This window comes from Typopeltis vanoorti, chromosome 2 (assembly GCF_054136105.1).
Source record: "Typopeltis vanoorti isolate ZY-2024b chromosome 2, IOZ_Tvanoo_1.0, whole genome shotgun sequence".
Taxonomy (NCBI): Eukaryota; Metazoa; Arthropoda; class Arachnida; order Uropygi; family Thelyphonidae; genus Typopeltis; species Typopeltis vanoorti.
Genome location: NC_143550.1, coordinates 18,866,820 through 18,892,470, shown reverse-complemented (window position 1 = coordinate 18,892,470; position 25,651 = coordinate 18,866,820). Strand labels below are relative to the sequence as shown.

At 34.4% G+C, this 25,651-nt stretch overlaps 1 protein-coding gene across 1 annotated transcript in view; it reads right to left on the bottom strand.

The window, feature by feature from the left end:
* Positions 1 to 18,039, bottom strand: part of Polr2J (DNA-directed RNA polymerase II subunit RPB11) — a 144,795-nt gene extending 126,756 nt beyond the window's left edge. Inside the window, exon 1 of the mRNA XM_090410417.1 lies at positions 17,919 to 18,039. Within this exon, the coding sequence (XP_090266543.1) occupies positions 17,919 to 17,971 (53 nt within the window). The 5' untranslated portion in view covers positions 17,972 to 18,039. The remainder of the gene's footprint in view (positions 1 to 17,918) is intronic.
* Positions 18,040 to 25,651: the final 7,612 nt, after the last annotated feature.

The following is a 25,651-nucleotide window of genomic DNA, read 5'->3' as shown; positions in this document are numbered from 1 at the left end:
TGAATAAGGTGTGGATATTATATTTATTTAGTACTTTATCTTTATATGCAGATATGCACTGCATATAAAGGAAAGGAATAGTACTATTTGTTTTTTGTAATTAAGGGAACACAGTATTTTATCTCTTTTATAAAGAGGTTAGCCATTGGCTAAAAATATGACAATGATAGTTTAGTTCTGTAGCAAGAACTCTCATTAGAACATAAATTAAAGATTCCAAAAAAATTATATTCTTGGTTTCATCCTTTATCCAAGTATAAACAAAGTTTAAGTACATTATACATGTCCGAAAGAAGGTATGCTTTGTATTATGGAATATTAAGGCAAGAGATGTGAAGTCATTAGCCTCTATATACTAGTAGCCCAGTCATGAAGATACTTCATGATAAAGGGTTAAACCAAGAATATAATTTGACATCTTTAATTTATAGTATAACCAAGTGAAAAAACTTTCGACATCTCATTAGTAACAGTCTTGGTTACTTAGCATGAAGAAGAAAATTTACAGGGATATTCTCACAAACTTGAAAATTTTCTTGAATAGCAAATCATGGCTTATGGAAAGACATTAAAATAATGTGTATAAGAGATCTTTATAAAAGGAGAGAGAGAAGACAAGAACACAGAAAAGAAAGAAAAGAGTAGGGCAAGAAGTGGCAGAAGGGGAATCTAATGCCACACTCTCAAAAACTTCACTCTCATACTTACCTCAAAGACAAACTCCTAGCAAAATTAATGATTCTGAATATTAGATTCTCAAACCAAGCAGATTATGACCTGCAAATTCTTATTCAGAAGGCTAGAAGTGTTGCCCTGTGAAGAATACTCCAAAACTATTCTTGGAAATACCATATGATATGGTAACCTGAAAGCAACTGCATGACCTACATGATTTTTTCTATTAGTAAAATTGTGCTGAAGCATGGGAACCGACTTCCAAGAGAATTAGCTGAAACAGCATATGATGGAGGAGAATGATAATGCAGTCTTCTCCTCTGAGATGGCTAAGCATGTGTAATTGACTAAAAGTATATGCAGAACTACACTTAGGCAACAGCTTGGAACAATGCATGGCACAAACACAAGGGAAGGATATAGAGGTGCATGGGTAATGATCAAGGGACATTTGAGGAAAGTATTAGAATGCATACCTAAGGTTAGAAAGGTAAACCAGCTGGAAATTAAATGAATTAGCAGCACCATTAAGCAAGAGCTAAATTGCTATGGAAGGAATATAAAGGGAAAAGCAAGCTTAAACAGTATAAAAACTAGCAAGAGGTATGATAGCACAGTAAAGAAGGCAAAATTGGACCATGAAAGAAAATTAGCTAAACAGGCTAAAGGAAATCCAGAGAATTCTAAAATGAAATCCAATTTTTTACATGGCAAGTAAAAAGAAGATTGATTATGGTAGAATAATGAATATTGATGAATGATGACAGATGCAAAAGGAATAATTAAAATCACTGACTTGGAAGAGTATTAATGGTGGAGTGGATAAATTATAGTGACTGATATGATAAAGACTGATGCAAAAATAGAAATGAATCAAATGGAAAGAGTTAGTTGTTCATGTCGAAATTTCTGTTCAGAAATTACGTTCAGAAAAACTAGTAGTAGTTTTATTTTAGATAATGATTAATAAATTCCTGTTGTTACTGAGGATGAACTATTATTTAAACTGGAGATGAATGATGTAATGACTTGAATAATAGGACAAATGAGAATAGAATCCAAGAGAAGGTAGGTGACCCATCGTGTTCCACAGGTCTGTACTATTTAACTTATCAGTTAACAAGGAATATCTAACTGTTTGCAGAGAATGCAAAACAAAGAGGACAATGGTTAATACAGATTATGTAGAAGATGCTGCAGAATAATTTAAACAAACTGATTATGTGGACAAAGGATGATGGATGAATGTTTAATGTAACAAAGTTCAGGTTATGTATTGTGAGATCAAAATATTATGAACTGCACATTACACTGATGGAAATGGACTGTAGAAAACTGACAAGGCTGTTGATTTTAGGATGATGGACAGAGATTTGAAGTTTGAAAGGCAAAAAGAACAAAATAGCTGAAAGGATCACTTGGATAATGAACACAGTGACAAGCAGGGATAAGGTGGTCTTTATAAGGTTGTGATATAGCTACATCTTGATGTGAAAGTGTTGGAGAGGATCCAGAGGCAAATACCAAAAATGGTGACTAGTCTGTGGGGTACTCCCTATGAGGAAAGACTGAAGGTTTATAAGTTGCAAATGTTTACTTGATAGGTGGAAAAGCAGATATGACAGAAGTCATATCTGCTTTTCCACCTATCCCATTAAATCCATTCCACCTATCCCCCCATTAAAAGCAGATATGACAGAAGTCATATCTGCTTTTAATGGGGGTTTTATGGAGTATATATATGGTGAAGAAACATTTCAATACATGACAGGAAAGGAGAATATGGAGACACCCTCCTGGAAGTTAGCAAGTGTGTGTGTGAGGACTCTATTTTTCTGCTTGAAGACTGGTGAATAAGTCTCTGCAGAGATGGAGTGGTTAGTGAATGAGATGAAAGGAGAGAAAATATAGGCCTCCTACAATGAATTTTCATATTTGGATGGGGGGGTTTCCATTTCTACAGTTTGTTTACTGTAATGAATTTTTGCCTAAGCAATTTGGAATTCCAATACTTGAAACAGAAAGCTGAATCCATTGTAAGTCAGTGACATATTTTTCTATTGGCAATATTTTAATATAGTTGAGCAAATGCATTGTAAACAAGGGATAAATCATGTCAGTGTCTTAGATGAGACTGAGCTTACCAACATGCTTCAAATGTCACAAAACAGATGCCCATGTTCCTTATAATGTAAAATTTCATCAACAACATAAATGATGTTCTCTTATTGTTGTAGCAAATCTGATTATTTAGCATGTACATGTAGATCTCCCAGTACCGTCGACAGGGTGTAGCATACAGGCAGCCTGCTTCACAGCACGGCTTAATAAGGGTGCTCATTCAGCCATATTGTGGTATGTGCTGTCGCTACGCTAACAGGAATTACTAACGTGGTAAGTGCAGAAATAAGTTTTTCCAAGCTTAAACTGATTAAAAATTATTTACGAATAGCAATGACCCAAGAAAGATTGGTTGGTCTAGCAACTATATCGATAGAAGCGGACATAGCTTATAATTTAAATTTAGAAAAGTTTATAAACAGTTTTAATGTGCAATATTCCTGTAGAGCAAACATTTAATTAATTGTTTTGCATTAACATTTCTCTTGTAATAAAAACAAAATAGTAATTGGAGATTTTCTTATATTTTTTGTCTTATAATCCATCAGGGGCGATATCTAATTGTTTGCCTCAGGCCGCGATCTAATCTGGCGACGACCCTGAGATCTCCGACAATGAATTTTCATACTGCAATGAAGTTTCCACGTACAAAGATCAATGCATAAAAATTGATATATAATTTGAAACACCTAATGGAATGCTTTTTAATGTGACTTTTACCCATGAAAGATTGTTATAAGCAGTACATTTGCACATTTATTTCTTTAAAATTTACACACACACACACAGAGTATTTTTATTTATTTTTTATATTTTATTTTTTCCATAAACCCTGATCTAGAGACCAAATAAAATATAATTTATCATTATCAGGACAAATTACAACTCTCATTCATTTATATTTTTAAAAACTAATGTTTGGTTTAGGTTCCAGCACACACTCTCTTATCAATGTTAACTTACAAATGAGATAATGAGGATAATATGCATAACAAGAATAGTAAAACAGCAGAATCATTAGTAAAATGAAATCTATTTTATTGGAATCTAAAACTTTAATACCCATCTAGATACAATTTACAAAATGAAGACCTGAGCAAACTATTGTATATAAAGTAAATCAAAAGTATATATTTACATTTGCAATTTATGATACTTAATTTACCAGTAATGCCTTATAGTTTATAACAGCAGAATTAGTTAAAGGAAATGGCAAGATTATGACACTTCACAAGGGAATATCTCACAGAAAACGTTTCCATAAGTTGGAGCAAATGGAAATGAATGAGGTTGGTGGCATGTACAGGGGTAGCCAACACACACACACACACACACACCATAGAATAGTATATTCTCTGGTGTGTTGGAGTGCTTGAAGGTTCCATGTTAAGGTCACTATAATTTAATTTATACATTAATCATATAGGGATTAATGTATTAATCCCTATAATTAATGACTTAAGGAAGAAGAGGATATCCCTTTGTTTGCTTATTATACAAAACTGACGAGGGCAATAGTTGATAAAAGGCGATGTAAACTTCCTGTAGGATGATCTAAATAAACTGTGTGGGTAAAGGGTAATGGTTAGCAATTTGATGTTACAAAATGCAACGTTATGCACTTCGGGATGAAAAAATTACCTACTTTATATCATATTGATGGTATTGGATTAATTACAGGAGATTGATGAAGCTAGGGATCCAAGGATGATGGTGGATAGAAGTTTCAAGTTCAAAGGACTACTTGGATGTTGAAGAACATACTGAAAAGCAGAGATAGAAAGGTTATTATCCCTTTTGACATGGCTGCATCTTGCCTACTGATAAAATCTTAAGTTACTAAAGGGGTTCTATAATACTGACACAAAAGAAATTAAGTACTTTAGTTATTATTTGATTAGTGTTGGAGTAAAGGTTACAGATTGTCATTTGTATATTCCGTAATGAACTGATATTTTAACAAATTAAATACTCTTTTAATTTAAAAAGACAATCATAAAGAGAAACAGAACAACTCACTGATTTGAAAAGTGAAAACTTGTTCCATCATAAAGGGAAATCTAAGAATCAATACAGAGTTAGAATCTTGACCAAAACAATAATGGAAACTAAACATAATACAACTAAAAAAGGTACTCTGAACACACAGACTATGAAAATCAAACTTGAAAGTACAGTAACAACCATAATCCAGGTCTATATACCAATAAGCTCTCATAGTAATACTGAAGTTGGAGATTTCAATATAGAATTCAATAAATGAAAGTAATCACTCTCATGTAGGACTTCAATGGCTTATTAGGTAAGTTACTTTCATTTGATAGGTATCAAATGGATAATATGGTTACAGACTCTAAACCTTAGAGAAGAAATGTTAGTTCAGTTTGCACCAGGTAAATCCCTAGAAGTACAAATTCCTTAAGAGAAAACCAAGTCCATACTCCTTCAAAAAGAGCATTAAATGTTCTCCAAATAAGAGCTGAAATACATTATATACTAGTTCAGAATGAAAAAATATCAAAAAGACAGGTGATAATTTGGAGAACATTTAATGCTCTTTTTGAACTTCAATACATATTAGACACCATTCAAACCTGCCAAAAACATAAGTAAGTCATTTAAGAAAAAATATGACATTGGTACAGACTTGCCCTTTAGCTGAAAAAACCCAGGTTGACGTGTAGAGCCTTTATCAGGTCTTTTCAATCAAATGGTGAGTTAGCCAGTCTCATATGGAGGTAGTTTTTTCCCATCCCGGAAACTAAGGTTTTTCGTCTCTCAGAACCAGCCCCATGAATGCAGTTCTACAGACCTGCAAGATCTTTACCTTGATGCATGCAGCAGAGGAATGGCAAGCTAGCTACATTAAAATTTCCTAAACTCCCTAATCAGAAGACTCAATCTATCTTGAATAGAGGGGATTGAATTCAGAATATTAACATATACAAAACTAGTCTCAATAAGGAACTACAAAAGATCTACAGAAACACCTGTCTTGCAGCTAAATGAAAATGCAATTGAAGGTTCAAGTATATGAATCATTAATAAATATTGAAAGAAAGTTCTCACTAAAAAAACCCTAAGAAAATGAGAATTAAGTCATGATTAGGAATAATTTACCAAAAATAAAATAGAATATGCTGACCTTAAACTAAAGAGCATTCAGAAAATTCAAGCAGCATACTAACACTGCATTAATAAAAGATGCCTTTAAAAATAACAGTAGCTTAAAAGCAGCAAAATATGGGAATATTTGAGAATAATTTACTAGCGAGCGAGATCTACCAATCAATGTCAGTTCTCCATTTTCATTTGATCTAATGTAAAGAAACAGTAAAGAAATTTTAAATAGCAAGTAACTTCCATAAGAGGTTATATTCTAACTCCAACTTTCTTATACTACTACAGACCTGTTACTAAATAATAGAGAAGTTAAAGTGGTCCCAGAGAACAGTAACTGAGAGCAAGAATACCATACATAAAAAAAATAAATAAATAAATAAAAAAAAAAAAAAAAAAAAAAATTGGAAAACCACTGACAAAAAAACAAACATTACAATTTGGAGTGGAAGAATTGTTTTTGGAGAAAGGTACTGTTTTTATTATTCCCATCCATGAAAGGTCGTAAACCAATAGTATAGTATTTTGGGTGGGCTAAAGATTTTTTTCTTTATTTTTATAATTAAAAAAAAAATTTTTTTTTACTTGATTTAGAAACCCTGTTCTACAGACCAAACATGGAACTTTTCTAAGCCACTTGAGGCCTCCAATTAGCAGTGCAGCAGTCTCACACTGGCAATGAAACTCATTTCCCACCTGAAGACAATCACAAACATCCATGGCCTTCATTATTTAGGTCATCTACAGCAGTGTTTCTCAACCTGTGGTCCAGGACGATGGGACAGGTGGTCTGCAGGCAGACTTAAACTAATTAAATAAATATATTTTTTAATTATCTCAAAAAAATTAAAATTGAATAAGTAAAAATTATTGAAATAACATGGAGAATTAAAAAAAAAAATCGTCAGAATGTTCAAAGGCGGAAACAATAAAACTATATTGTTGTTCACTTCACCTTTTTATTATTCCTCAATCTGCCGCTAAATTTGTAGCAGCAGAATAACAATAATAAAAGAGGGGTGAAGTGAACAATAATATAGTATTATTGCTTCCACCTTCCCTTGCTGTTTTGTCAGATATAAAGTGAACATGTGCCACATTTCAAAAAATGGCTTGTTGTTTATTGATTTTTATTATTGAAGGTTTCCCTCCTTCAACCAAGGAAAAGTGCTAAGTGATACTTGGATAAAGTGTGTCCTGAGTTAACCCCAGTATTATATATTTATATATTTTTCGGAAACATTTTATAATAATGGAAAAGTGGCTTAGAACTAGGACTTGGAAAAGAAGGGCAAATGAAACAGGTGATGCTAACCCTAAGTGTGATACAAGTGTTGTAACAGCGAGTAAATCTGATAATGATAAAAGTTATTTTCAACCAAATGAACTATGGAAAGGATTGATTTCAATTGGGTTTATATAGGTCAAATTTATTTGAAACTAAGAAAGAAATACCAACAAGTTTCGCCAACTTAGTTGTTTGGCTTCTTCAGGGTAAAAAATAATAGATACAGAGTTTGCGCCTGAAAGTATCTTCAGGACTGGGGTAAGGTGGTACAACACCAGGCCAACTCATTGCAAAGGTGGAGCAAGCTAACATCACTCCTATCTCAAGATCTCCCATAATGCAAAACACATCTCCTTGCGGATATGTCTAATGTTATGCATTAAGGGAAGGGCCACTACCCAGACTAGTTTCGACCTTTATTGAGGTCTCTTCAGTGGGAGCCAGGCCCAAGCTGAGATACCAGACAGAAGCATTAGCAGATCATCTCTACCTATAGGAGTTGCCAAATGGTGTGCCACCCTTTTTTAATAAATTACTCTGGATTTACTGAAGAGACCTCAATAAAGGTCGAAACTAGTCTGGGTAGTGGCCCTTCCCTTAATGCATAATATTAGACATATCCGCAAGGAGATGTGTTTTGCATTATAGGAGATACTGAGACAGGAGTGTTGGTAGCTTGCTCCACCTTTACAACGAGTTGCCCTGGTGTTGTACCACCTTACCCCCAGTCCTGAAGATACTTTCAGGCACAAACTTTGTTTGCTCACACTTGGATAAAGGATTAAACTAAATTTATTATACTCTAACCAAGTGAAAAATACACTTTCAATAGATACAGAACAACTTAAACACTAAAGTTGTTCATGAAGGAAAGAACCGAATACAATTGTATTTTTTATAAAAAACAGAAGAACGCATTCATCACGCACATGGAGCATGTATGATGTCAACTGTTGTTACAGGAACGTTCTGTAATTAGCAGCAAGATTTAACTCTGGCATGCTTAAAGATCTTATGAGGGTCTTCCAAATATCAGGCAGAATTAATCCTTTGTTTCTATTTAGGTTGTGTTTAGAATGGATAACTGTTATGACTTATTTCATGATACGGGAGCAGAAATCTTCCTCTAAGTAGGGCATGGAGCTTTTGTCCCATTCTATGGTATGTTTGTCCTGGAGAAATGAAGTGCTAACCCCAAATTGTCTTCTCTGTTATTCTTTATGTCTCCTATGTGTTCTTTTTTTCTGATTTCCAAACTTCTAGAGGTCTGACCAATATAGTTTAATCTACATGAACAGGGGGATGTTATAGATGCCGGCATATTTGAAGAAAGCACGACTGTCTTTCGAAGATCTTAAGAATTGGCAGATAGTCTTTAAAGGTTTAAAAGTCACTCGTATTCCATGTGGCTTGAGGAGTATAGCAATCTTTTTGGAAACTGTCCCAGTATGAGGAATTGCGATGGTGGAATTATAATGTATTTCTTCATATTGTCGTTCTGGGGGGGGGGTCACAAAAAAGTATCTTATGAATCAATTTTCTTGGGTAATCATTGTCTATAAGGTTTTTTGATATCAGGGATAGTTCATCTTTGAGATCTTCATCCTCTGTAGTGATGCGAGAGGCCCTATTTTTTTGCATGTGTACGATGCTTAGTTTTTGGGAAATGTGGTGCAAAGTGCAAGTATCGACCTGTGTTGGTTGGTTTGTGATAGACTGTAAGGCTGATGCATCCATCCATTTGTTTCTTAACTAAAGTGTCCAGGAATGGTAATTTTTTTGTCATTCTCAAGTTCTAAGGTGAATTTTATTTTGTGATGGAAAGAGTCGATCTTGGTAAGAAAATCAAAAAGATCCTTTTCTGTGTTTTTCCATACAATAAAAATATCATCCACATATCTCCACCACACTATGGGTTTAGGGTCTAATTGAGACAAAATTTCACTTACAAGTTTCTCCATAAAGAGATCCGCACAAGGGGATGAAAGAGGGCTGCCCATTGCAAGGCCTGTTAATTGTGTAGATTGTTTCATTCCATAAGAAAAAATTAGATTTTAAGCAATGATGGAAAAGAGAAGTAATGTCTTGAGGGAAGAGGTTTCTCAAAATGCTGATTACTTCATCTACTGGAACATTTGCAAATAATGATGTAACATCCAGGCTTGCAAGAATGTCTGTATAAGAGATCGAGATATTCCTCAATTTTTCAACAAAATATTGCAAATTTCTTATGTAGTTATCCGAATTACGGACATGTGCCTTAAGGAGACCTGCGAGATGTTTTGATAATAAGTATGTGGAAGAATTTTTTACCCTGAAAAAGACAAACAGCTAAGTTGGCAAAACTTGTCGGTATTTCTTACTTAGTTTCAAATAAATTTGACCTATATAAACCCAATTGAAGTCAATCCTTTCCATAAATCTGATACTATTAAAGTAGAAGAAACAAGCAGTTCAAAGAAAAAATACAGTAGAAAATATAACAGTTCATATTTGGAATTCGGGTTTACTTGGTGTGCAGATGAAAGTGAACAGAAACCTCAATGTGTGTTTTGTGTTATGAAGTGTTGTCGAACGAGTGCATGAAACCTGTGAATCTCCAATGACATTTAGAAACTAAACATTGTGATGTGAAAAATAAGCCAACTGAATTTTTTCAGCGACGCTTAGGGGCATTAAATCACAGGAAAGATGTAGTTTCGGTCATGGGTTCCATTAATAGCAAGACACTGGAAGCATCCTATCTCTTAAGTTTGCGCATAGTGAAAACAGGGAAACCTCATTCTATCGGGGAAAATTACTACTTCCAGCTATAAAAGATGTGGTAAAAACGATGTTTGGCAACAAGTTACTAAAAGATGCGATTTGATTCCTCTTTCAAATGACCCTGTCGGTCGCAGAATTAATAATATGCCAGGTGATGTAGAATATCAGTTAATCGAAAGAGCCCTTATTATGCATTACAAATAGAAGAGACTACTGATGTTACAAGTGATGCGCAGTTAATATGCTACATAAGATACGCACATGATAACAACATTCATGATGATATTCTGTTTTGTAGAACTTTGCCATCCCGAACAACTGGAGAAGAAATATTTCACAGTCTCAATAATTACATAATACACAAAGGGATCCAGTGGGAAAAATGTATAGGCTTCTGTTCGGATGGAGCTCGCACCCTTACAGGCAGGCATAGTGGGGTTGTTTCTATGGTCAAGAAAGTAGCTCTGGATATGAATTGGGTACATTATTTCATACATAGGGAAGCGTTAGCCTCCAAAGGAATGCCACCAGAATTTAAAACTGTGCTATATAACGCTGTAAAGATAGTTAATTTTATTAAAACTCGAACATCAAATAACAGGTTATTTTCAGTACTCTACGATGAAATGAGCAGTGAATATATACAACTTTTGCTTCATTCTGAAATTCGCTGGCTTTCCAGGGGCAAAATACTAACAAGGTTATTTCAATTAAGGCACGAAGTTTTATTATTTGTAAATGAACGTAATTCTGATTTTGCATCACTCCTTGTTGACGAAGCATGGTTATCAACACTATCCTATCTTTCAGACATTTTTTCGAAATTAAAAGAACTAAATCTCTCCCTTCAGTGAAATTCTTTAACTGTTCTTATGCCTATGACAAAATAAAGGCATTAGAGAAAAAACTGGTTTTATGGATTAATTATGTAAAAGACAGACAATTTGCACCTTTTCCAACATTGGAATCCTTTTTAGTGGAAAATTATATTTTTGTTGATTCTGAGTTTCTGGAAAGGGTTTGTGACCACCTCAAAAATCTGAAACGGAATTTTGAAACATATTTTCCGAATAACTTTTATAAGAAATTTCTGTGGGTTCGTGATCCATTTCAGGCTTGCAGTCACGAGAACGACCTTTTGTTATCAAAAAAAGAACAGTTAATTGAGCTTTCAAGTGACAATGGACTTAAAATGCAATTCCACGATCTTGGTTTCGCTCAATTTTGGATCTCGCCTTCAGCGAGAAGTGAATTTCCAGAATTATCTGAAGAAGCATTGAAAATAGTCATGCAGTTCTCTACAACCTATCTTTTTGAGAAAGGGTTTTCATCACTCCTTCAAATAAAAACAAAATACAGAAATCATCTTCGTGTGTGTGCTGATCTTCAACTGAATTTGATCAATATTGAGCCAGATATCCAGCAACTCTGCAAGGGCCGAGAAGCTCAACTATGTCATTAAAAGTAAGTAGTAACAATTGGATCATTTTATTTATTTGTTTAATAAAAATTAAAACTTTGTTCAATGATGATACACTTTTAATCGTTTACTTCCAATTTAATTAATTATGTTTCCATATGTATTCAAAACATGCTTTTAGATTTATTATGTTATAAATGCCACAGTTTTTCTGAAATGTTTGTAATTCCTACTTAGGTTTTTAAAAAATTACGAAAAGTCAAAATGACGTATAGGGAAATAAATTAAAAACGCTATGATCATTTTTGAAGTAAAACTTTAATTCCAACATTCAAAATGTTCTTTTTCTTGCTTTTCTGTTGGCAAAATCGATGACATTGTCAAAGTCTATTTGATCATTCAGTTGCTGTATTATATACGGTAAGGCAAGGTTTCTTAAATGACAAAAAAGTGCTGTGTGGGTCAGATCACCCCCCCCACCCCCCATCTATGCCTCTGTAACTTAGTGGCCTGTAGAATTGTTTTCAGCATTTTACTGGCCCTTGGCCTTAGAAAGATTGAGAAACGCTGATCTACAGTACACATCTATATAACACAGACAAGCTACATTACAGTCTAAATAGTATGACAAAGTATTACTAATTTGCTAAATCATTAACACTATTAGCCTGATCTCTGGTCCTGCTATTTATGACTAAAAATCACTAACAGTTAATTAAAATTAAAAAAAAATCAAAACACAGAATTAGGTGATAACTACATCAATGTGAAATAAGAGCAGAATTTAACAATATCTGAAATTACTACTAGTCCTGGAATAATGGAATACTGGAGAACTTGAAACAGAAGTTGTGGTTTGAATAAGAGTCATCCATATTCTTGAGATTACAGTTGTTTGGTTTGGTTTTTTTATTGGTGCAAGAACAGCAAAGGTCATACTGTGCCATATCAAAGGTTACAGCAATACACAAGGTGGAGATTAAGGTGGTTGATCAGTATTTTAATTAAAATTAAATTTGCATTCATGCTTAGTTTTGATATGATGTAAGGAATAGGTGCCCTGCAAATCAATACAGTGGAAAATGTCCAGTGCATTATCAGAAAGGCCAGATTTTCTATTAATTTTATGTTATTTTTCTCGACTGGAATTGTGTGTCCTGTTTCACCTACATATGAAAAGACAAGTGCATTAAATTTAGTACATTCCAGGATGGACCAGGGGATCCTTGGAGAAATAAGTTAATTTTGTAATAGGTTTAAAGACAGCATTAAGGTTGCACAGGCAGTTCCTGCTTTACAAGATGTTTTTTTCCAAGCATCAACAACAAAAAAAAAAGCATTAATTGCAATAAATATATATTAAACATTAATAAATATGGCATTTTAAATCCCATGCACAGCTATACAATGCACTACTACTTTGTGCATTCAGGCAGATGGGAGCATCTCACTGAATCACATAAGACATGCTGACATTACAGAGTGGTTGTGTTGTTCTTTTTTGCTGTCTTATTTCAACATATATCTGTCTTATACTATACCACAGCCAAAATAAATTAACACTATGAATTAACCTATCCCTTTGCTCACATCCATTTTTATACAGCTTACAGGGATGGTCCTCTTGTTCTTCAGCCATTCCATGAAAAATCTTATCTACATCAGCCTGGTAATCGTCCCTTACCAACTTATATCTCTCAATCATCCTCCCACATACTAGATCTGCAATTTGCATTCTCTCAATCTGTCCTCATACTCAACATTCCAGATCTGAAACAGTCAATCATTTCTGAACCCTCTCCAATAACTCATCATCCTTCTGAAAATGAGGTGACCAAATCTGTGCACAGTAATCTGCATGTGATCTGATCAAACCCATGTGCAATGGAATCATAACATCCTTACTCTTACATGTCAATGTTCTCCACATTATTGCCATAATCTGCTATGATGAAATTTCAGGTCCTTAGCCACCATCACCCTCCAGATCATTCATCTTCTTCGCTTCCTCTAGGATATCCCCACCAATCTTATACTCTACATGCAATGTTCCCTCTACGGTGCCTGGCTTCAGTGATTGATATGCTCCCATCCACACTGAACTGTTGCCATACAGCTGAAATTTTCTTTTAAAAACACTGTGTTTGTATATTAAAAAAAAACCTTGAAGTGACATGCAGTCATGTAAAAATTTTCTGCTCAGAGTTGTAGCAGGTCTGCACAGCTATAAAAAAATTAGAGGGAACATTATCTGCATCCCATCTTTGTTTTCCAAATTTTAAAACCTTACCCTTTGCTACATCAAACTGGTATTCCCAAACACTTGCTTAGTCACTAAAGCTCTTGCAAGGCTACATTTGTTCTACTCCTCATACTTCTCAGACTTTGTATCATCTGCAAACAACTGTGTATGTATGTGTATATATATATATATATATATATATATATATATATATATATATATATATATATATATATATCACCATTCAAGCCCTTGTCATTTAAATACAAATTAATCAAAGGTCCCAAAACATCTCTCTCTAAGGCACAACACTTCTGGGATATTACTCCCTCATACACAAGTTGCTAATACCTATCAGACAGCCAATCTCCAATCTTACACACAAATTTGCCATCCAACCCCATACTGATAATTCCAAATGAATTATCAGCTTGTCATGTAGCAATCTTTCAAAGGCCTTCGTAAAATCTAAATATACTACTGTGTATGCACTCCCCCCCTTTGTACAATACATTTGTCAACTTGTTATAATAAGTCAGCATATAAAATGATCTTCAATACTGTCGCTCAGAAAATTTTGCTGCTGTCAACCCAGTTCTGAATCCTAGTCCTCACTAGCCTAACACTTTGACCACAACTCCAAACAGATTGGCCTATAATAGAAAGCCTTAGTCTTATCATCCCCATTTATGAAACTGAACAATTTTACCTCTTTCCACTGCTTTGAAACTTGGGCCAATCTCAGCCTCATGTAAAAGAGGCAAGTTCAAGCTGTTGGTAATTCCCTGGAACATTCTCCGAAGACACATGGTGATATACTACCAAGTCCTGTGGCCATCAAGCTTACTCAAGGAGTAGTGTGGAAAATTATTCGGTACTGAGACTTGATATTGAGAGTGTATCAATGTTGAAGTCATATTTCCCACATAAACATAGCAAAAATGGTGCATCACCATATTATTAAAATACTGTGTATGACAATTGTAGCAAGTGTTTTTCCTTAGTTGGAAAGTAAACTATATTTAACAAGAAATTATATTCATGTTTACTTTGTCCTTTACCCACACATGAGCAAAAAAAAAAAAAAAAAAAAAAAGTCAACATATTAAGTATCTTCAGAACTAGGCTACTTATAGAGGTTGTTGAGATCACAAACTCTCCACTTAGTTAGCTCATAAATAAGCACAGCAAAACTAAGCTAGTGATAAACAAGATGGCAGTGAAATTATAAATTAAAGATGACAAGAAATTATATTCTTGATTCCATCCTTTATCCAAGTGTAAGCAAACAAAGTTTGCAAATGAAGTCACTTCATGACTGGGCTACTTGTATTTTAGTAATAAGGTGTGACACCTTTTGGCTACTTGTATATGGAAATATGACTTCTGCATTACTACAAACTTGGTATCACTTATGGGTCTGGCTCCCACTGATGAGACCTCAATAAAGGTTGAAATCAGTTTGAGTAGTGGCCCTTCTCATAATGCACAGCATTATACATGTCTGTAAGGATATGTGCATTGCATTATGGGATCCTAAGACAATTGGTGTGAAGCCATTGGCCTCTATGTACAAGTAGCTCAGTAATGAAGCGACTTAATGCACAAACTTTGTTTACTTACAATTGGATAAAGGATGAATTCCAAGAATATAATTTCTTGGAATCTTTAATAGTATAACCAAGTGAAAAAACTTTCAACATGGTGTGTTTAAACATAAAATCAGCTAACTCCTTTTATTCACTTATAAGGAGTAGCTGAGGCCATTTTAGCTCTATCTAACTTTTGGAGACTGAGTGGGCAGTTCAATCTCCAGTGGTAGCCAATCATAGATAGCTGGCCCAAGGCTATCACTAATTTAAGGGACATGCAGTAAAGATATGGCTAACAAGTGCCATGGCCCCTGATGTTACCTAACACAATATTTTTTAATGTGTGAAATAGTGTGGGTTCTATGGTCAATTTTCTTGAGTTTACGGGATGAAAAATCCCCTTGGCTGTGACAAAGATCGACTAACTCAGGACTTGTAAATCAGACCTGGTTAGAAATAAAATAGGTTATTAAAGAATAGTTTCTATGGATAATTAGGGGGAATGAACAGACAGCATTAGTGACAGAATCATATTAAGACAGAAGAGGCTTGTATTATGTGTAGTAATTGCAAGCATTCTTCTAGCCAGTTTGCTTGTTTTGTAGGATGAAAAAAAAACCTGTTTCCAGAAGGGGGAACTCCACTTCCATATATCAGGTACATCTGCACTTACAATACCTAATGATGCTTAAAAGTGCAAGATAAAATGATAGCAATGAATACAATGTAAATAGTAGTTAAAATGAGCATATAGCAATGAAAGATTCAGTTGAAACAGTGATTATATCAAATTTGATAATTATAGAACATTTTAAGAGAGCAGACACTGAGGAAATCAAAACATATGGACTTCATTCCCCATTTTTAAAATACTTGATTTGATCAACATTAGCAAAAATGCTAGTTTTTATGCATGTGGTATAAAAGTTAAAAAGGTAAATAGTATTCAAAATTGTTGATTTTATCAGAACAGATTTTTAAAATGGGTTTTAACCAGGTTTTTAGAACTGCACAAAACTTTGATCAGATTCACCTGGATTACTGTGTGCAAATTTTTATCACTTGATCATTGCAATCAGGACACTATAGACAAGATCCAGGAATAATTAATTAGGGCTATCAGAAGTCAGGATGTTGGTTATGGGAAAATATTGAGGCACTGTAAACTGTAGAGTTCAGTGGACAAGCAGAAAAAAAAATGACAGAATTTTGACACTTAAGTTGGCGAGGTTTTTTTTTTTTTTTTTTTTTTTTTTTTTTTTTTTTTTTTTTTTTTAAAATACCAAACCAACAGGAAGGAGATTATGTTACACACACAAATACTGGAAGGAATGGGTAGAACAGACGACATTCCTGGAGACATTCCTATAAAAGCACAGCAAGTAAGGGAACAAGGAATAGATGTTTTACTTGTAGAGTGATGGATGAACAAAATGCATTACAGCACAATGTGAATGCTAAGTCTAAATGAGCAGCAGCTTCAATGTGATAAGTGACCAAACTGGAGTAGGAAATTCAAGGTGGCAATAGACAAATGATCAGAAGAGGTTCGTATGGCAGCAGTTATATTTATGAAGGATGTGATGTACTTGAAGATAAAGCAAAGAGATCTGGATTTGTTGCCACACATCTTGATAGGCTAGACAACAAGAAAGTGTCAATTACACCCTCTTAAAATTTAAAACATACAGAACATTTCTGTGTTTGGGCTAAGACCACTGTCTACTTACAGAATTAACATTAACAGATTACCATGGAATTAAATGACTCACTACAAAAAATTCTGTCCAATCTCAATGACATCTAGTAATGCACTTCATTTGCCAGATTACTTCTGCACAATTATATATAACTTTGTAAAATGTGCATCATCGGAGCTCTGACAGTGTATGACTGTACAAAATGCTTCGATATTATTTTCTCAATTCCCATAAAGTAACTAAGTAATTCTTTATTCTATCTAGAGTACAGAGGATTAAGGATCACAGTAACTGATTGCTCTTGATCCTCTATGTCACATTAAGTTTTTAACTTGCCTAAGTACGAATTTCGATTTTCTTAGGTACATTTAAACACAAACGTACCACATTATACTGTAAATTACATGGCATTTGACCAACAACCAGCAAATCAATCTCCAGCCAGACCAGGACTTATGTCTTCAATGCTGTAGTAACAGCCAAGAAGTGATATCGCTATTTACATTTGTTGATATCATAACACAGGCCAACAAAATTTATCCTTCGGTGTGAGACTGTCTCTAGCGAAGATTATCCAACCGTTAGCACACATGCAGGTATATTTATTGGTTTGCAGCTTTACATAATGGTTTCACACGAAGCAAAATAAATAACAGAGTGACCTTCCTCCAAGAAATTCCAAGGAGTACGAGAAAAGGAACCGTATCTGCAGTCAAGGAGCTCATCACTCCTACTTGTTCTACCTGCATCAATCTGGTTTACCGATCAAAAAGTTCGAAAACACATCATTAGAACAGTAATTGTAAACGTTATTATTATTATTATTATTCGTGACACCTCCAAGGAGTCCGAAGGCTCATCGCGGGAGGACACCTACAACTGTCTCAACTACTACACCGAACCTCTACTACGAATCTTCAACAAAATTAAATATAATGGGTATCACTTTAAAATTTTTTAAATTCTACGGTTATCTGTAGTACTATAAACTTACTTTTTTTCACCATCAAAAAGCAAAAATGATTCGAATGCTGGGGGTGCATTCATTTTCAGAAATATCCAACAAACAATATAATCTGCACTATTATTCTTTCAAAGCAAGTAACGAGCGAAATATATACGACTAGCGACAACTCCCTCTTAAATATTCAATTGTAAACGGCGCATAATTTCAAATCGGATATATTCGATTTATATGAAGAGTATTGTTATTAGAAAACTATTAATAAATATGAATATTATTATTATTATTCCTAATACCTCCATTTTATACATTTTATAAATTAGAAGAAAGAAATGGAAGCTTCCGTTCTTGATGCAATGCCAATTATAAGTTAATTATTATTATTATTATTATTACGTAACACCTCCAAGGAGTCCAGAGACACATGAAGGGAAAGCACCTACTCTACAACTTTCCGTCTCCACCACTCAATCCATCAACTACAGCGAACCGCATCTACATCCTCTGTGGATTAACTATGCATAGCACCTGCCAAAAATATGAAGGTGGGAGGACTAGATTTTTCGCTTGGTGAGTGGAATACATTGCCTGATTCAGTTCTGAGTGTTAGTGCTTCATCTTTCAATGAGTTCAAGAAGTATGACAGATATTGTGTTGATAGTTTGGGTCTCCCGTGATGAGTCTACTGACACCATGGAGATGCCCGTATAATAATAATAATAATAATAATAATAATAATAATAATAATAATAATAATAATAATGAAGATGATGATAAGGATGAAGCAATTGAATTCCTATTCCATTTAGTTGGGAGTTCCTGTATGCCTTTACTAAATTCTTGGTCCTTGAGGACTGATGTAAAAATTTCTGTTATGGATTCAACTGTATATTTAAAATAAAATAACTGTGTATTTTAAATTCCAAAATTGCTTGATGGGTACCATGGGAGGGTATACTCAGGGCCGACGGAAGCGAGCATGCGGTCGCCGCTACGATTGGGGCGCGGAGCCAGGGAGCGGTTCATAAGTTAATCTTTAAGAAACAAAATTTTTATCATAAAAACAAAAACTTCTTAGAATGATCAATATTAAAATAAATACGGCCGGATACACCGAATAAAAATTTTAAAAAAATGTATATTGCCGCCTCTTTGATCAGCAGGCTAAAGGGTTGCCTGCAGAATGTTGTGTCTACTGCAATCATTCTAAAGTGAAACGATGAACGGTTTTTATGCGTAGAAAAAAAATTTTCGTACAAAACATTTGTTGCTCGTTAACCAGTCATATGGTACGAATCTCAGTAGGCTACTGACAGTAGCGCAGTGCCGATTATTATTTCGTCTCTGTGTTGTGTAATAATTTCTTGTGGGGATAAAATAGAAATGGAATCAAAAATTTAAAAAAAAAGTTATTCGGTTCACAAAATCGTAAGCGTGATGCTGAGAAAGAAGCAGATATTAAGAAACAAACTGGGACTCTTAATAAATTTGTTAAAATATTAAAATATTCTGATGCAGATTGTAACCAACTCGATACATCAGAAATCAGAGTTGAAGAACCGTACACATGATCCAGTTTGCATGAAAGTACTATTGCAACTATTGAACAAGATAATTGAACATGATTTAAGTGAAAAATAGTTAGGATTTAGTCAACTACAACAAGATTTAGTTGTAGTTGACCACGAAACTAACACATTGTTAGTGTCTGTAAATTTAGAAGATCCAGGTGAATGGGAAAATATTGATGAAAAATTACGAGCTGTTTTAATTGAAATGGGGCTTGTTCAAAAGAAAAATATAATATATCCCAGAGATATATATGGTCGTAAATTTGGCGACACGTATTATAATAGAAAATGGAAAACGGGAGCTCTTGCCAAGAACATGGCTGATTTATTCCGAAACTTTAAATTCTGTTTTATGCTTTTGTTGCAAACTTGTCTCACCTACTAAATCAACTGAATCACCTACTGAGTCTTGTAAAAGGTTATAACGGTTGGACAAATGTAAGTAGAACTTTATATAGACATGAGACTAGTTTAACTCACATGAAAAAATTCTTTAAATGGAAGGAGCGTGATAAAAATTAAAAAAAAACAAAACTACTATTGATTTACAGACTCAAAGCATGTGTGAAATGGAAAAGAAACATTGGACGAGTGTTTTAGAACGCTTGATTGAAATTATAAAATTCCTTGGTAGTCGAAATTTAGCTTTTCGCGGATCATCTGATAAATTATATGAAAGGAGTAACGGCAATTTTTTAAAATTACTCGAACTGTTTACTATGTTTGATCCCGTTATGGAAACTCATGTTGAAGGGGCCCTACAACGAATACAATAGGGTACACTATTTGAGTAAAGACAGTCAAAATGAAATATTGGAAACTTTAAGTAACACAATCAGGGATATAATTTTATTATCAATTCGAAAATCTAAATATTATTCCATAATTTTAGACTGTACACCTGATGCAAGTAAAACAGAAGAAATGACCATTATTATTCGCTTTGTTTCCAGTGACGATGGAATTGTCAAGATCAGAGAAAACGTTTTAGGTTTTGCAGATATATTAGATTCCACAGGACGTGGTTTATGTGCAACAATAATGGAACAACTGGAAAAATGGAACATTCCCATTGAAGACATGCGAGGTCAAGGGTATGAAAATGGGGCAAATATGAAAGGGAAAAATATGGGCTCCAAAATTTGCTTTTGAACAAAAATCATCGAGCGTCTTACGTGCCATGTCCTGTTCATAATCTAAATTTAATCATTAATGATGCAGCCAAAGTGAATGCAGATACAATTAGTTTCTTTGCAATTATTCAAGATATATATAAAATTTCTTTTCATTCTCTTACAAACGTTGGGCAATCCTTTTAAAGTTCGCAAAATATTTAACATTGAAACAGCCATCAGAAACGCGATGGGAAAGTAAAATTAATGCAATCCGCCCTCTACGATATCAGTTAGGAGAAATTTGTGACGCCATTTTTGAAATTTTAAATAATGAAAATTTTAATACAGAAACTCAGCATGAAGCACAAACATTATGTGCTAAAATAAAGGACTATAAATTTATTTGCTCTCTTATAACTTGGCATGATTTATTTAACAGAATAAACCCTGTGAGTAAAATGCTTCAAGACAAAAATATGAACATTACACTTGCTTTAGAATCTATCGAAAACTTAAAAATATTCTTACAAGAGTATCGATCAGATACAAATTTTAAAGAAGTTCTAAAACGGCAAAAGAACTGAGTGAAGAGGTGGACGGAGAACAAGAATTTAAAACTGGTACGGAAGTTCGACGACGAAAGATGACACGACAATTTGACTACGAGCTTCATGACGAAACGCCGCAATCGCCAGAAGATAAATTTAGAGTGAATGTGTTTTATACACTTCTAGGCGTTGCAATGTTTCGTTAATAGAACGTTTTGAACTAAAAGCATATTATGATAATTTCAATTTCTTGTATAGATTACTACAAATTAATAACGAAGATTTTCGAAAAAATTGTGACGATTTAGAGATTCACTTGAAGGACGGCGACAATAAAGACGTAAATGCAATAGAACTATATGACGAGTTATGTGCTTTCCGGGACATTTTTCGGAAGGATAATTTAAATATTCAAAAGCCCTTTCGATATTCTAAATTTTATTGTGTCCAATAATTTATCTTTCCCTAACTTTTCAATTGCTTTAAGAATACTATTAACCTTAACTGTTAGTGTAGCGAGCGGTGAACGTTCATTTTCCAAGTTGAAATTGACTAAAACCTACTTAAGAACAAGTATGTCAGAAAAAAGGCTTGTTAGGTTGGCGTTAATAGCTTTTTTAATAATATTGAAAATGATATGTGTGCGGAATTAAACGTTAAGACCATTATTTCTAATTTTGTGAATATGAAATCAAAAACTTTGAAATTTTAATAAAAAAATTTTAAAGTATATTTATGTAATTTAATTTATTTTCTGTTATTCTGTAAAGATTTCATTTTTTGAATACTTATATTAAATGTTCTAATTATTCTGAATTCTTTTCTTATTTTCTCATCTATTTTGAGTTTCTTTTATTTTTCTAAAAGATAGTTCCACTTATAAAAATTATTAAAAAATTTTTACAAGAATTTAATAACTTGTAAAATGTAAGAATTTTTTAAACTTTAGTTCAAATAAATTTCAACTTGAATTAAAATTCATTTTAATTTTGTTAGCGATTCGGGTCGGTGAGAAGGCTATAATCCCTGTATCATTATATTCAACGATTAAAGTGAAGTGGCTTTATCAAAAAAGTTGCTTTAACTTTTGAGAATTTTTTTAATATTCTGGTTTTTAACGATTATCCTGCTTAGCCAACATCCCCGGTTCGTTACATTTACCGAACCAACGTGTGGCTGTTCCGTCAAAATTTATTTAAGAAATTTCAAACAATTAAAATTTTTATTATTGTAAAAGAACCACATTCTCCGGGATCGTTGCAGGGGCGCTTAGATAGAAATTGCATGCTTGCGCCAAAGAGCCTAGCGCCGGCGCTGGGTATACTACAGGGGAAAGATGTTAGTAGTGCATGGGAAGTAGTAAAGAGATAACTGAAGAAACAAGTAGGTGGCTGGATACCAAGAGTTAAGAGAATTAATAATTTGGGAATTGAATTGATGAGTTGCAGCATTAAACTTCAGTTAATGAGAAAATGAAGCAGAGTAGAATAATTCTGATGAATGCAAATTGCAGGGAGTGATTGAAGCAGACGAAATAGCTGAATGACTGAGTGATCACTTAAGGGGCATCATTCAGGAAAGATGGGACATGAGTTAATGTGGACGTAGGAATAGAGGAGGTTTAGGTACGTATTACATTATAGAATCTGGACGTGATTACAGTTATGGGTTTGGATGGGACATCAGCTTGTGAATGTGTTGCCTTTGAACAGATTGTTTAATCTGAATATCAGCTCTGGTGGAGTTCTCAGGGAATGACAGGAAGATCCAAGACAGATGTAACAAATTATCAACTAATTCACATTCAGGTGTGGTTATCAAAGGAGCTTTGCTAGGAATAGAGACACTGTACAGAGGGGAAAGCATTGGTTTATGAAGTGTAGGTCATGTAAATTACTCACTTCAGTAAATTACTCACTTTTTTATAATAAAGTGGCAGCTGAGTTGAATGGCTACCAGGCAATATTTTTGGACTTTGCATGGATGTTTGAGATGATACCCTTAGAAGAATCGCTTTATATAAATAATAACAAATAGTTATGGACATGAAGCTGGTGATGGTGGGGTTGTTGGATACTAGACAATAGTTTGTTCAGGAACATATTTCCATAGAAGGCCAGTGACTAGTTGCATACCACAGGGCTCTGTACTTGGGTCACTGCTATTGAATTTGTAAATTAACTATAAAGAAATTGATCTGAGGGGAAATATTCAGTTGTTTGCAGATGATGGAAAATTAGCCACAGCAATAGTCCTGAAAGATGATGTTGATAATTTATAGGATGAAAAGGTCTGGAAGTAAATGCAAAGGAAAGAGAGCATGTCATTTTAATGTGACAAAGTGTATGGTTATGCATTTTGGAGGGAACAGATTACCAGCTGTGTACCGTATTGAAAGGGTCTACTCCAGGTAGTTGATGAAGTCACGGATTTGGGGGGGTGTTGGTGAATAGGGAGTCGAAGGTCAGAGGGCATATTGCAAAAGTGGCCAAAACAGCACTTAGTATTATCTGAATGTCAGAGATAATGCAAGCAGAAATCCTATCCTATCCTTCTCATCCGTCTAGAATGGGTTGAGTCCCCTTCTAATGAGGGGTTACTGGTGTATTAATGCAGCCAGTTCGCCACTCCTCTGTTGCATCCCCTAAGGGTGATATTCATGACTGTATCCGTGTGTGTTCACGGGGCCGGTTTGCATGCTTACAGGATGAAAAACCCCAGATAAACAGGGGGGAAAACCTGCTGTCCACGCCCAAGACCGGCTAACTTGGCTACGGCTGAGGAAATCCTTAAGCTCCTCACGTCGTCGACAGGAATCAAACCTAGGACACTTCTTCCCCAGGCATATGGTTCTACCTGATAAGCAGAAACAAGCAGATTATTATTCTACTTTATAAGGCTTTGATAAGACCTCATCTAGATTACTGCCACAGATCTGGTTGTGTGGGCTTCTTGGAGATGTGGACGAAGTGGAGGGAATTTAGAGGAGGCAAGTAACCAAGATAATCACAGGTCTGTGTGGTATTCCATATAAGGAAAGATTGAAGATTTCAGGGTTACAGAGGCTGGTAGATCAGAGGAAAAGGGAAGTTACGATAGAGACATATAAGGTGCTTGGTGAGATTATAGGATTGATAATGAGGAGTAATGTGAGGAAAACTATGGATCATCTATGAAATTGAGCAAGAGATTTGGAAAGTGGTGAATGAATGGAACGGACTGCAGAGTCAGTGGTGTGTGTGTGTGCTTTGTCAGTGAATTATTTCAAGACAAAATATGACAAGTATTTTACAGGGATTCATTGTTTATGTTCATGCAATGGACGCCCGCTATGAGTGAGGTATTGGATAAAATAATGAAAATGCCATTGTTATAGGGGTTATTAATGTTCTTAGTGTATGCTACACTGTAAAAAACAAACAATACGAATATCGTAAAATTTTTTTAAGTGGGTTTATTATACGTTAAAGATACCAAGAACTTTTATACTTGATTTCAATCCTTTTCACAAGAAACCAAAACAAAGTTTTGAGCGTGAAAAACGGAGTACTTGTATATAGAGGCTAATGACTTCATATTACTTGCATCTCGTATGTATAATGCAAAGCACCCCTTTCGGAGTATTATGCATTGCATGATACACATCCGAAAGCGGTGTGTGCTTTGCATTATGAGATACATACTAAGGAAAGTGATATGAAGTCATTAGCCTCTATATACAAGTAGCCCAGACGTGAATATATTTTCAGGCTCAAAACGTTGTTTTGCTTCCTTGGGAAAAGGATTAAAATCAAATATAATTTCTTCATATAATTTCTTCGTATCTTTAACGAATACGAATATCCTTTTTTGTATGTGTTCTGTAAGTTGTATAACAGTGTAGTACAACTTGTGTTCAGCAGCGGTTAGTCCGAGCTGTCAGTGAAATGGATGACTTGAAAGACTTCCAAAGAGGACAAATCATGAGAGTCCCTCTTTAGTAGAAGCGTCTGTAACCAGAAGAGCTCAATTGATCCGCATGTTAAAGATTAAGAGCAACAGCCTCCACGGTTATGACTGTGTACCCAAAGCATGGCAAGAGTTCATCAGCGACGAAGAATAGTGGCAGAAAACATAACTAATGAAGAGGATCGTCGATCACTAATACATGTTGTCAAAACAACACAGAACAACTGCAACAAAAATGACAGCTGAACTCAATATCTACCTTGAAGGCTTTATTTCCACAAAAACAGTCCACAAAAAACCTTAACAAAGCCAACACCATGAACAATCCGCAATTACTAAACCTTTATTTACAGAATCCAATGCGAAAGTGCGAAAAATATGGTATAACTTATAAGGAACATAAAATCCAGATAACTGATAACTGGAAACGAGTGATATGGTAAGATCAGTCAGCATTTACTTTATTCCCAACAACAGGGCGCGTTTATGCATGGAGAACCTCAAGGAAGTATATAATTCCAAATATGGAGTGGATCTGTGATGATTAGAGTTACCATATATTGAAATTTGACTGTCCTCAT